The 13886-nt window shown below is 57.0% G+C and overlaps 1 protein-coding gene across 1 annotated transcript in view; it reads left to right on the top strand.

Moving 5' to 3' along the window:
* The first annotated feature begins 4776 nt into the window (after nucleotides 1-4776).
* The window catches only part of Plxnd1 (plexin D1), a 39683-nt gene continuing 30573 nt past the window's right edge, over nucleotides 4777-13886 (top strand). The window contains exon 1 of the mRNA XM_051203787.1: nucleotides 4777-6244. Coding sequence (XP_051059744.1) covers nucleotides 4928-6244 — 1317 coding nt within the window. The 5' untranslated portion in view covers nucleotides 4777-4927. The remainder of the gene's footprint in view (nucleotides 6245-13886) is intronic.

The following is a 13886-nucleotide window of genomic DNA, read 5'->3' as shown; positions in this document are numbered from 1 at the left end:
GACTCTGAGGTGTCAAAGGAATGCTTCCTGATGGTCAGATTCCAAGGTCAGAACTGGGTAGGCCCCACATGGACATAACTAGTGTCAATGAATGTGTTTGTTTCCTCCCTGGCCCAGAGGCTGCCTGTGCATCCTGTAAGTCATTCTGTACCCAAAGCCTGGGAATGAGGAGATTCTAATGCCTGGGGCCAAGAGAGGTGAGGAATTCTCCCAAGACAGACAGAAGCCCAGAGTGATGGCCCCATGGCCTGATGGGGATCCACTGTTCCCCACCATCACCTTGGAGGACTCACGCTGCCAGAGAATTTATGTGAGACCCCCAGCTCTACCTAGAGCAGCCACATGGTCCCATGCTGGCAACCTCCCCTCTGAACCTTGGTTCCCCCCCCCTCTGTAAACAGACTTCCTAACCCTGTGGAGGGTAAAGTTCTGGCTGGGGCTGTCCAGTGAACCAGGCCCAAAGCACCCTGCCGTGGGAAGCCTGTGTGTGTGGCATGAGCTGATCAGCCTGCCTCTCAGGGTGTGGTCATCAGTGTCCCTGGTGTCAATGCAGCACAGCACTCCTGGAACAGGCATATTCAGACAGGCCAGCCCTTGACCTGAGCCTCAGTTTACATACCCATCGGTGGGGACCTAACAGAGACTATGATGGTCTAGGACCCATCAGGCACACAGCGGGCATTTAACTTACAGTCTCAGCACTGCCTGCTTGCTAACCCAGCTAAGCAACTGACACTTGGTGGTGGCCAGCGAATGTGGGTGGGGACCCCTGGGGCAGCTCTGCCCTTACAGCTGCCACTGGACAGAGGCCTCAGTGTAAGCAGACCAGGGCCTTTCACAAGCCCAGACCCATGACAGGGTGTCTGAGAATGCTGTCCATTATCTGACCCGCAGAGCACAAAGAGGCCACGTGGGGACTCATATAGGCCAGGCGCCTGCCTTGAACCCACCCATAAGGGCTCAGGGCCTGCACTCTGCCTGGCAAGTCCCCTGACCACGGAGGTCAAGAGCGTGCCCAGAGTCAGCAAAGGGCTCTGACACACAGGAATGAGAACCATTTCCTCCAACCCCACAGGGCAACAAAGAAAGAACAACCCTGGGGCAGGGTGCCCAAGGGATAGGGTCCCCAGCTGGCAAGGGAAGGACCCTCCAGAGGAAGGGGCCTGAAACATGGCAAGCCCCTGTAGGACAGTAGCAGCAGCTGTTGGGCATGCCTCCTGACAGTGTCACTACTCTATCCCTTCTGGGCATACTAGGAGATGCTGTGAGGAGGCAGGAGTTGGGCTCTGTGGCATCAGGAGGCCATCTGAGCCTTGGCATCTATGGATGGTGACTGACATCCAGGCCCTTGGTGGCATCTGGCAAATATGTTTGCTGGGTCCTAGAGGCTCTCCTGAAGGACCCACAGGAGTAGGGAGAGGAAGACACCCTGCTCACAATAAACCAGCTGCTCCAACACATGGCTGTTTTCTTCTGGCCCAGCAGCCCTGTGGCTTGGATTCCATGGCCCTCTTCAGATCTGAATCTGAAGCCCATGTCCCTGTGGTCACCAGGAGGTTAGGGACAAAGCTGAGGCTGGGGCTCCAAGGTGAAAAGGGCAGGGCACAGTGGCTAAGAGCCTGAGTTGGGACTCTGAGCAGGCTGTGCAGCCGCTTGCATGTGGCCCCATCTCTGACCCTCAGTGTCCCCACTCAGAACTCACTGAGGAGCAGCTGGAAAGGCTGCAGTGCCACTCCTGACTGCCCTCCTACAGTCTGCTTCCTTTCCGTCCTTAGCTTGTGGTATGTCAGAAGCACTTCCTGCAGGGGACCTTCTCCAGTCCCCAGGCAGAGCCCCTCTTCTCAGCACAGCCAAAGCCCCCAATGTTATTGTTTCCAATTGAAGAAGAAAAACATTTCCTCCTCTCCCTCTTCCTTCCCCTCCCCCCAGCTCTGCCTTGCATCACCAGAGATTTGTAGGAGGGGGTAGGGAAGCCCTGGCCTAAGGGACATGCCACCCTCCACATCCTCAGCAGCAAGGGAAAGCTTCCCCACACTTCCCGAATTCCACACCTGGGCAATGGGCTTGGCCAGTGCCTAGGGATTACTTTTAAGGCCAGGGACAACTGTACATGCCATGTTGGAAGCCGGCTCCACTAGCTAGAAGCAGGCAGGAACTTAAATGCAAAGAGACATCGGGAGTAAATTCTAGAAAGCTCATGGTGCTGGCTGAGCTTGAAACCCTGTTTCTATTAGACAGGGACAGTGACAAATGCTAGATGCTAGCGAGTCATTAAAGATGCGTTAGCCCCAGACCGAGACTTCTCCTTGATCTAATCAGGAGCCAGGAGCAGGAGGGGAAGGGCCCAGTCATCAGTTGCTGGCAGCAGGGTAGCTGTCTGGGGGTGTAACTACTTCAGTCAGTGTGCTGGGTGCCATCTGTCTCCCAGTGGATCCCCAAACCTATCCTGGGAGGACCCCCATAGTCTCAGCAAGGACTTCCCTCCTCCCTCCCTCCCACATCTCTGCCCACTCAGGAGTGATCTTGCGGCTGCTGCCCAGTTTACCCATCTGTGAAATGGGCTCAGTGACCCCTGTTTTGTCTTCTGGTGCAAGGATGGTGTGGGGTGTTGGTGGTGGAACTAAGCACAGGGTTTACCTCCAAGTAACTCAGTGTGTACCATTGGAGTCAGGGTATAAAGTGGGCTGGGGCCCTGATCTACTGCAGCCCACCTGCCTGGGCTCCCAGCTGTAACAGGGACTGTGGGACCATGACCCAGCCTTGTGGTAGTGTGCTTTATAATGAGCCACATGAGGAAACAGGCTCAGGGAGGCCAAGGGGCTTGCTGGAGGCCACACAGCACTTCCTACTTCAGTTGATGTGAGGGTATTCAGACCCTAGAATCTGACCAGGCCCCGATGCTGGAGCTGGGGTGATTCCAGAGTTCCACCAGCTTGGCAGGAAGTTTGCCCACAGTACCCAAACAATCCATCGGGCCAGCTAAGCCATGATGTCAAAAAGCATTATCCTTTAGGCTCAGTGGGGGGAGCTGCAGGATGAGGCAAGAAAGCAAGAGGAGAGGGACAGGAAGGAAGCTTGGAGGGGGAGGGGAGAGCTTGAGGGACTGGGAGAGGGAGCCGGAGACCAGAGATAGCGGCAGTGGGGAGGGGGGGGGAGGGAGAGACACAAAGACGGGGAGAGGGGAAGACAACAGGTGGGCAGGAGGCTAGAGAAAGGTAAATAAGCCTGTGGCTGTGCCTGGCTGTCCGTGAGGGGAGGCCCTCCCTGTGTGGTCTGTTTGGCTCTCCAGTTGCTCACACTGACAGTATGGCATGGACCCCCTACAGAGGTGGAGGCAGGTCCCCTGAGTGCTCAGGTTGGAGGTTGCCAGGACAGAAGCCTCCAATTTCCTGTCAAGGAACACTCCAGACCATCAAAGCCAAGGATATGAATGGGCTGGGACATGGCAGGCAGGCAGAGTTAACAGGAAGGCTGGGGTGGGGACCGGGGAAATGGGGGTAGCTGTAGCTGGGCCCTTTCTGCTGACCCCTCAGGCACAGGGGAAACCCCCTCCCTACCCTTCCTTCCTATCAAGTGGGAGCAAGGCAGGAGAGGTCACCCTCTGTGTCAAGGGCCACCAGGCCTTAAGTGACAGCTAGCTGTAAGCTGATAGGAGATCCTGATTGAGAACCTGTAGCTGAGGGACTGTGCCTTCCAACAATGGAACTGTGCCCCACCTCCCCCCTTAGTTATGGATCTTGGGTTTCACTTCTGGGGCCTCAGTTTCCATGTATGTAAAATGGGTTGAGTTATTTCTGAGGGGGTTCACCCTTGGCATTGTCCTACGTGGGCACCACCATGCTGTGGAAGGCATCACATGGGGCTGTGACCTGCATCTATCCCAGGGACTACCTATTCCTTTGTGGGTCAAAGGAGACCCGTGCCAGTTCATATGTGGGACGATGTAAGGTCTTCTCAGAACCCTGGACTGAGGGCAGGGGCCTGGGGGTCCACGGAGTCTGGCTGCATACAGAGATGTCCTCCTGCTCAGCCCAGCCTGCCCCATGGTATAGCGAGAGGGACATACTTTCTCCTGATACAGTTTTCTACTTTTGCTGTGGGATTGATTGCTGCCAAGCTCGTGCCGCGGTGCCTGCAGCTTGCAAACTCCCTTTACAGGACAGTTTTGGGGGACAGATCATGGGGTCTCAGGGATTTGATGTCCCTTAGTCTGGCTGGCCTTTAGAGTGAGACTTGGGGAACATGTGAGGAGGGGCTGTAACCAGAAGCAGCAGGCGGTGGAGGAGAAATGGAGGGCTTTAGGGGACAAGGAAAAGAAGAGAGTGGGGAGGGAGAGCTGCGGGGACAGAAAAACGCAGATGAGGGAGAGGGAATGACGCGGGAGAGGCACGGGGCGGAGTTGACAGGAGCGAAGTAGGGGAGTCGGGAAGACTGAAAGAGAGAAACTCTGCGCGGCGGTGGAAGACAAACCAGCGATCAGAAACAGAAGGGTAAAGGACCAGGAAGAGGAGAAAGAGGAAAGATAACAAACAAATGTGAGCAAGACCTTCCAGGTGGCCAGGAACCAGGAAAAAGGCAGGGAACTTGCGACCGCTGGACCGCTGGGAGGGAGCATCGGCCGGCGGCGACCCTAGACCGCCAGCCGCGGATGGGGCGGGGCTCAGGGGCGTGGCCCGGGGCGAAAGGGTGTGGGCCTGGGGACTGGGGCGGGGAACTGGGCTGGGGGCGTGGTCTCCGCGGAGCCGCCCCCGGGTTGTGCGGCGCGCCAGAGTCGGGCCGGGGCGCCGGGGCCGGGGGCGGCAGGCGCGGGCAGGAAGCGCCTCGCGGTCCGGGCCCGCCCCCCGCCTCTCGCCGCCTCCGAGCTCCCGGCTCCCGGCTGCGCCGCGCCCCATGCACTCGCCGCTCCGCGCAGTCCGCGCTCGCCTGGATGGCTCGTCGCGCCGCGGGCGGCGCACCCCCTAGCGCCCGGGCCGCTGCGGCCGACCCCTTGCCTCCGCGCCCGCACTCGCGGGGCCCGGGTCTGCCGCCGCTGTCTCTGCTGCTGCTGCTCGGAGCGGCGCGGGCCGGCGCCTTGGAGATCCAGCGCCGCTTCCCTTCGCCCACGCCCACCAACAACTTCGCCCTGGACGGCGCGGCGGGCACGGTGTACCTGGCGGCTGTGAACCGCCTGTACCAGCTGTCGAGCTCCAACCTGAGCTTGGAAGCAGAGGCGACCGTGGGGCCGGTGCCGGACAGCCCGCTGTGTCACGCCCCGCAGCTCCCGCAGGCCTCGTGCGAGCACCCGCGGCGTCTCACCGACAACTACAACAAAATCCTGCAGCTGGATCCGGGCCAGGGTCTGGTGGTCGCGTGCGGCTCCATCTACCAGGGTTTGTGCCAGCTGCGGCGCCGGGGCAACATCTCCGCCCTGGCTGTGCGCTTCCCGCCTACCGCGCCGCCGGCCGAACCGGTCGCCGTGTTCCCCAGTATGCTCAACGTGGCCGCCAACCACCCCAATGCATCCACCGTGGGGCTGGTGCTGCCGCCGGCCACGGGCACGGGGGGCAGCCGTCTGCTCGTAGGCGCCACGTACACGGGCTACGGCAGCGCCTTCTTCCCGCGCAACCGTAGCCTGGAAGATCACCGCTTCGAGAACACGCCCGAGATCGCCATCCGCTCCCTGGACGCTCGTGGAAACTTGGCCAAGCTCTTCACCTTCGACCTCAACCCGTCCGACGACAACATCCTGAAGATCAAGCAGGGCGCCAAGGAGCAGTACAAGCTGGGCTTCGTGAGCGCCTTTTTGCACCCGGCTGCACCTCCGCCGGGCGCGCAGCCCTATGCGTACCTGGCGCTCAACAGCGAGGCGCGTGCGGGCGACAAGGACAGTCAGGCGCGCAGCCTGCTGGCGCGCATCTGCCTGCCCCGCGGCGCGGGCGGAGACGCCAAGAAGCTTACCGAGTCCTACATCCAGCTGGGCTTGCAGTGTGCGGGCGGCGCGGGCCGCGGCGACCTCTACAGCCGCCTCGTTTCTGTCTTCTCCGCGCGCGACCTGCTCTTTGCCGTCTTCGAGCGGCCCCAAGGCGCCCCAGGTGCCCGCAACGCCCCGGCAGCGCTCTGCGTCTTCCACTTCGCCGACGTGGAGGCTGCCATCCGCGCGGCGCGCACTGCCTGCTTCGTGGAGCCCGCGCCCGACGTGGTGGCTGTTCTGGATAGCATTGTGCAGGGCACCGGGCCGGCCTGCGAGAACAAACGTAACATACAGGTATGCCTAGGTCTGGGCAGCCTGTGTGGGGATCTGTTGTCTATGCAGGGATGTAGACGTCCCGGGGGGGGGTTGCTTGCTGGCAGAGGTGCTGGCGCTGGAGTGTGTGCTAGGTCACAGGTGTGCACACTTACGTGGGGGCGGGGAGGGGGAGTTCTGCGTCGTCAAGGTACCCAGGTGTTCCCACCTATAGCTGAGATCTGCAGGTGGGGGCCACAGGTGCATGCTGAGCCGAGAGAGGGAGTGTCACCAGGAGTGTGCTTAGGGAGACTGTGGGTGCCCTTAGGACATACCGCGGTACCCTGGCAGATGTGTGAATGGGTGTGGCAGCAGAGACCTGAAGATAGGGGAGGGTGGAATAGAAGGGCTAAGTATGTAACAGAGGCTCCAAGAACATCGACAAACAGGGATATAGATTACTGATAGGAAACTGTGTCAGGAGACACTGAAATTTGGGAAGTGATTGCTTCCCCAGAGAGGTCACCTGGGTGGCAAACAGGTGTGCGCTCAAGGCCAGCTTTCACTCCAGAGAGCAGCTGAGCACCTATTAGGTGGCATGGCAGACCTGGAGTGACCAGTGCTGTCTTCAGCAAATGTCTGCTCTTAATTCCATTGCGCATACAGACAAGAAGCAGGTATAAAAGTTTGAAGGGACACTCAGAGTCACACAGCTGAGAAGTAGCAGAGGTGGGGCTTGAACTCAAGCTGTCTGTCCCCCTCCCGCCCCCTGCCTGTGTTCATGGTGCTGGGGCTTTGCTGCCTAACAGACAGCCCAGCCGGACAGATGGGGCCACCAAAGATGGAGAGGAGTCTTTGGCAGGGGGGTCTCGGTTGGAACAGAGAAGTATGGGGCTAAGGATGAGGTGAGGCCTGCGGGCAGGCAGTGGCAAGAGGGCCAGGTCAGGGGTCAGTCACCATGTGGGTTGGATTTCACTGCGGAACTCTTTTTATTGGCTTTAGAAGTTAGGCATGTGGGTCCTCATTTTCCACTCACAAATGACACTGACTTTGCAAAGGGCTAAGCAGGGCCTTCTGTACTCACTGAGGCCCCCTGTCTTGTCCCTTTCTCTGTGGTGCCCTGTAGTCCCAAGGCTGTCATGGGCGTGCCCAGCACTGGGGCTTTGAGCAAGCCTAGAACCCTTCCTTCTCCTGGCCAAGATTCCCACAGCCGCCTACCACCCTGCCAGTCCACCCTTCACAAGAAAGGTCATAGAGGGCGAGAGGCAAATGGACTGTCTGAAGCTTACAGCCCTGCCACCCGGCAGTGTCAGGCCCCCGGTACAGTGCTGGAGTGAGGGCAGCCACAGCTTTGCCTGACTGCCTGGCTGGATCTGGAGGCTGGGAGAGAAGGAAGGGGGAAGCTCTGTGGGCAGGGAAGGGAGCCCTCTGTGGGCCCCTAGCTGATGAAGGGTTCTGTGGGATTCCTCAGGCTGCCCCTCCCCTCCCCCTCCAGTAAGATCTGCCCTGATTCCCACGGTCCCTGGTGCCCCCTGGGCCGGCACAGTGACTCACCAGGCTGAAGGCAGCTGGATTGTCCTCCTCCCTGTGGGGGCAGGGCCTTTGCAGGGAAAGTAGCCCCAGGGCAATACAGTGAGACTCTCACCTCATGGCCACATAGTGTCCCTGCTGGGGCCCTTTCAGATTAGTCTGTTGCTTTCTCCCTACCCAATGCCGAGCTGTGGACACAGGTTAGGGCCCCTGGCAGGGCCCCCAGATAGTCCCTTCCCCACACTCTGGGTCTGGACCTGCAGCAGGACACAGTGCTCATTATCCTTGCCAAGCCATTGCCAGCTCCCCTGTCTGTCATTGCCTAGATGGCTGTGTGACCTTGATCTGGCAACAGAGTCTTTCTAAGCCTCAGTTTCCTTCTTTCCTAAGTTGAGAAGGTAATGCTCACAGTCTTCCTATAGAGAGACCATTAGGGCCATGCACAGAAGCATTAGGACCAAATGAGCAAGTTAACCACAAAGTCAAGTGCTTGGTGCCTAGTGCACAGCCGCCATTGGTGGGTTTTGCTGTTCTCATCCCTGGGGAATGTCCTGGAAAACAGTGTCCTCATCAGGCCTGCTCTGGAGCTGTAAGACCCCCACCATCTGCACCTGAGCCCCAGGTGGGTCCCCTGAACATTTACTAAACCCCCAATGTTACAAGGCCACTGCTTTCTGGGAACTCCCATGTTACTTTCCGGGTTTCTGGCATCCTGGACAATACAGGGATCTAAGGATGGCCTGGGTCTCATGTAGCTCAGTTTTAGGCTCACTGAATGATAGGATTAGAGGCATGTGTCACCACTCCATTTATGTGCCCTTGAGTCTTAAACCTAGGATCTAGGTGCATGCTGGGCAAGTATTGTACCTACTGAACTACATCCCAGGCCCAAATGGGGTCATCTTAAGCGCACCCAGGATAGCTCTGGGGACCTGAGGAGATATACACACACTGCTTGCCCATCGCCAGGAACAGGAGTTAGCAAGCCCACGATGGCCAGCAAGGAGGGACCCAGAAGGAACAGCAGTCAAGATGCTGTGGGTGAGACACTCTCTGAACACCTGCCCTGTGCTGGGCCTGTACTCTGTGCTGAAGCCACTGGGTAGGTCTATGCCTTGGGTGTGGCCAGCTGGGACCCTCAAAGCCTGTCCTGTCCAGCACCAGGTGGAAGGGAAGAAGGCAGTTAGGTAGGATTCCCTTCCTCACACCACAGTGTGTTTGAAGGGAAAGCATGTTGGGCAGTTGTATGCTATTGGTGGTGAAACTGAGTCAGGGAGTGGCAAGGTGGGCTGCGACTCCTTTCTCTGAATATTTCTCCTCTAAATGACTATGACGTGTGTGTACTTGAGCTGCAGGACAGCACAGCAAATGCCAGGTCTGCTTTTTCAGGTCTTTTTATAGTAATGGCAGAAAAAAAAAAATCCCCAGGCGTTTTTAAAGCAGGCGTGTGGTGGGTGGCACACTGCTCAGGAAGGTATTCGCTATACCAGTTTCAGGGCTGAGATGGCAGGTGGTGGCGGAGGGAGAGGAGAGAGCTTCCAAGACAGTCTTTAGGTTTGGGAGGGGGTTTGAAGTCAATACCCTGTGTCAAGGAGGCAAGCAGAGACCCCTGTGGGATTTAGGGGAGGGCCTGGCTAGGGAGACTTCCCCTGGAAAGACAGGTGGGCTTGGACTGCAGGTACTCTAGCCTGGGACAATGCTGATGGTTTCTGTCTGCCACCCAGGGCCAGTCCATCACCCTCTCTGTGCTCCATGCTTTCTTGTTCTAAAGGAAAGTCTCTTTCAAAGATGTGAGTCAAAAACTCATGTGGAAATGGCAGGTACAGGTACTGTGTGTGTGTGTGTGTGTGTGTGTGTGTGTGTGTGTGCATCTGAGCACAGCATGCTGGTGTGTGGAGCAGAGAGCAGGTGCTCAGAGGAGGGTGGGCCCTTGCAGCTGATGAGCTCACACCAGGCTCTGAGGGAGCCAGGATGAGGCAGAGAAGTCTGGTGAGAGGGTAAGCAGGCTCTGTCCCCAGTGGACCTGGCAGATTAAAGCAAGCCAGGAGCCAGACCGATGCCTGCTGTGCATCAACTCAGGAGGTTGGGACAACTGAGGAAGCTGAGGGCCTCTTTGTTTGTTTGTTTGTTGGTTTATTTTGGGCGGGAGGTTGGGCAGAACAAAGACTGGGAAGTGCTTATCACTGCAACAGCCCTCAGACAGTGAGTATTACAGAGGGGAAACTGGGACCCAGAGGGGGCAAGGGACTTGCCCAGGGTCATACTACTCTGCAGTTCTGGATCACCAGACTATTGGCTGGCTTTGGACTCCTTGGGACCAGTCTTTACTAAGGGGTGGCTGGTCAGCTGAGAGCTCTGAGCTCCCAGCGCCTGGGTTCCCCTATGGTTGGAATGAGGTCATTTGGGCAATTCCCTGGGGGGGGGGGAGGCTGGGTGGCATAGCTCCTGGTAGATAGATAGGTGAGCATGTGCAGAAGGGCTGGGTACTGAAGCCTCCTGAGCACAGAGGCCACACTCTGAAAACACAAACATGGCCAAGTCCGGAGTTGCATAACTGCATCCCAGCACTTGGGAGGTTGAAACTGGAGGACTGTGAGTTCAAGGCCAGCCTGAACTGCAAAGTGAGACCTAAAACAAAACCACAACAAAAAAAAAAATAAAGGAATGTCTTATCCCTGGAAGGGGTGGGGGCCCCAGCCCTTGGGAGTGTGTAAATGTGTTTATCTGGACAATAGGAATGCAGACCATAGATTATTTTATTCTTGACAGTGGGGTCCTCAGTCATTTATGTTGGTAACAGACTGGAGAGATACCCAGGTAGGTGTGGATGCACACCATGGCCCAGGACACAGCAGAGGCCTTCTCTACTTAGCGGGCTGGGGAGCCTTGTTCATGAAGTTTAGGGAGCGAGTGTGTAGCTCAAGTTCTATGGTAGCTGCTGTGGGGTCTGAGCTGGACCACAGATTGACAGAGTCCCTCATTCAGCCACCAAAAATGCAAATGTCCCTTTGTAATTCGTGAAGATTCTTGAGAGTTTGTTTTGGGGCATGCATTTGCAAAGCACCTTGCTTTGCAACCCCCATCCCCGATCCAATGAAATGGCTTTATCTTTATCTGCATTGATACATGGGCTTGTAGAAGCTACAGGTCAACATCCTGTGTCCCTCTGCACCTTATTTTTAAGACAGAGTTTCTCATTGAACCCAGAGCTCATTTCCTAGTCTGGCCGGCTATGAACTTCCAAGGGTCCCCTTGGCAAATGCAGCCATATCTGGCTTTTCATGTGGGTGCTGGGGTTGTGCTTCTGTATCAAGCACTTCAAAAAATGAGCCCATTTTAAAGCTGGGAAAATGGAGCCTAAGAATGGCCTGAGGTGGTGGTGAATGCTCCCTGGAGGCCTGCAGAATTGCCCTAGCCGAGAGTCAGAACCCTTCAGCCATCCCCACATGTGGGGCTTCTGTCCCTCTATTGGCCTGCCATCTTTGATAGCTTGTCATGTCCTGTGTCTAATCCCCAGGGGCATCCCTTAGAGAGGGGACTAGGCTTGTTGCATGGTCCAAAGAGAGAAGGTAGATGCTGCCTCCATATCCCAGAGTTCTCTGTTCTGAGCCTCATCAGAGAATAGGAGGGCTTCCTGGAGGTGGTGGCTCTGGACAGCACTTGGAGGATGGCTGGGCAGGGTAGGAAGGAATCATGGCAGAAGCAAGATGTGTGTGGAGGCCAACTTAGACAATGGTTCTCAGCTGAGACTGAGAACACAGGGTCTTGTCTGTGGACCAGGTCTCAGACACCATCCTGCTGACTCTGGGTAGCCTGTGTGGTTTTAGAGGATGAGGACACATGCCCATTTGGCTCTGGAAAAGTTCTGGCTGCCACCAGGTGCTGGCCAAATTCCCCTGTGATGACTGCACCAGGTGATTCCCAAAGGCCTTTCCAGTTCTGACAATGGTGTGAGCATTGCCATGGAAACCAGCTGTCCCTGAGTGGGGACATCCCCAGGAGCATCTGTGAGCACCAGAACAGGATCCTGGCTACCCCTTATCACAGCTTCCTCTTGTCAAACCCATGTTGGGCCACCCAGGTGGGCATCCAGTGGTCCAGCTGAAGTGGCTTCCTCTGGTGCTGACACATGATGCCACCAGGCTCCTAGGCAGCCAGGCCCTTGCCCTCCCGATACACTGTCTTCAGCCCCAAACACCATAAATCACATACTATGGCGGAAGGAAGCCTGCGGCTCTGGTCCAAGGCCTGCACAGCCCCAGAGGGCCGATCGGCGCAGCACTTCAGGACCAATCAGTAAATAACGGAGCTGCAGCACTCAGTAGCTTTGAGTGGAGGCCTGGGGTTGGAGCCCAGCCCAACGCTGGCCAACTGCCTGAATGGGCCATCTCAGCCTCTGTTTGCCCGCTACGTAGTCATGCAGTGGGCCTCAGTTTCTCCAGCTAGCACCCAAGGACTTCCTAGCTCCCAGTAGCTATGATAGTGGTAGCCATTAGGAGCCACAGACTGCAAGACCAGCTGACCTGCCTGAGTCTAGGAGTGCCCCCCCCACACGCAGGGAACTATGGGAGGCCAGAGAGGAGTGAGACTGTGGCACAGGAGGTGTGAGTCTCCATCTGGTCCCCAGCCCAACAGGGACCAGCAGTGACCAGCCCTGTAGACACAACTGGTCCCCTGTGGTGAGGAAGCAGAAGAGGAGGCCTGCCTGCCGAGCTCCTGGAGGGGGCAGGGCCTCGGCCAGGGAGAGACAGTGCTGCTTAGCCCACACCACATTGTTCCTTGAGGACAAGTAGTGGGGCTGCTGGGGACAGGGCCAGGCCAGGGAATGAGAAACAGTCTGGAGAAGGGGATGCTGGGTGTCTGGCCAGCTAGCCAAACAGCCACCATCTGAGTCAGTCCCTCAGGTTCCAGGCAGCAGCAGATCAGGGACTGTGGAGGATGCTAACCCAACCAGTGTAGACACCTGACTGCTACAGGTGCCCAGAGGTCACCTGGCAGGACTTACCCATCCTTGGGCATCCTGACTGCCAATGTCCCCAAAGCTGCCTGTGGTGCTCAGGCTTCCAGGTGCCTCCGACAGTCCTGTGTGGCAGGTGCTGTTATTGTCAAAGCCAGCAAATGGCTGGGCTGTGTCTCAAATCTCTTGCCCGTCTCCGTGCTGGGCATCCCTAGCAGCTCCTGGAAGTATATCGGTGGCCCTGGGAGGTGTGTGGACTTTCTCAGAAGAGGCAGTTTCCTCTGAGAGAACCTTCTAGAGCTGAGGCTGTCATCCCCTCCCCCAGCCAGAGCTGGTACAGTGGTAGGCTTCAGGAATCTTCTTGTGCCACAGTTTGCCCTCAAGTGAGGCATTGCCTCTTTGGACACCCGTGTTCCAAAGGGTAGCGTGTGCTGAAGTTGGGAGTTAGAGGCTTAGGGCTGGATTTCTTAGAGGTGAAGCTATTTCTGTGCAAGCTCCAGAATGTTCCTTTTATTCCTGAGACAAATAGGAAGGCCAAGAGCAGAGGGTCCCAACAGGCTGGGCTCTGTAGGAAGCTCCTTCCTGCTGTGGTCGCCCTTGTTTTTGGGTCCCCAGGAGAACCCTGCCCCAACCAGCCTGGATCCCTTCCTTGTCCTTCTGGTGTGGTGGAGGTCAAGGCTTGAGAGTCCAGGAGGTGTGGTTCCATCTCTTAGGTGGAGAGCTGAAGGAGGAGTTGGCCGGGACAGGGATCTCGAACCAGCCACAGGTCAGGCCACTTTTAAAAGCCTTTGAAGGCTTATGTTTATTCTGATTGCAGTAGGGATGCACTGGAGGGTACTGAGCTGCAGAGGAGTCGTGACCTACTTTGTAGTTTTGCGTGTGTGTGTGTGTGTGTGTGTGTGTGTGTGTGTGTGTGTGTGTGTGTGTGTATGTGTGTGTACATGCGCCTGTATGTCTGTGTTTGGTTTTCGAAACAGTAATTTCTCTGTATAGTCATAGTCATGGCTGTCCTGGAACTTACTCTGTAGACCAGGCTGGCCTCAGACTCAGAGATCAGGCTGCCTCTGCCTCCCAAGGGCTGGGATTAAAGGTGTGCGCTGCCATTGCCCAGCTACTTTTCAACTTAATAGGAAAAGTTACAAAGGCAGGAAGGGGTAGCCCCGGTGTCCTTCCCTCAGTCCCCTTTGCTGGCATCCG

This window comes from Phodopus roborovskii, unplaced genomic scaffold (genome assembly GCF_943737965.1).
Source record: "Phodopus roborovskii unplaced genomic scaffold, PHOROB, whole genome shotgun sequence".
Taxonomy (NCBI): Eukaryota; Metazoa; Chordata; class Mammalia; order Rodentia; family Cricetidae; genus Phodopus; species Phodopus roborovskii.
This window is presented reverse-complemented; position numbering and strand designations above follow the sequence as displayed.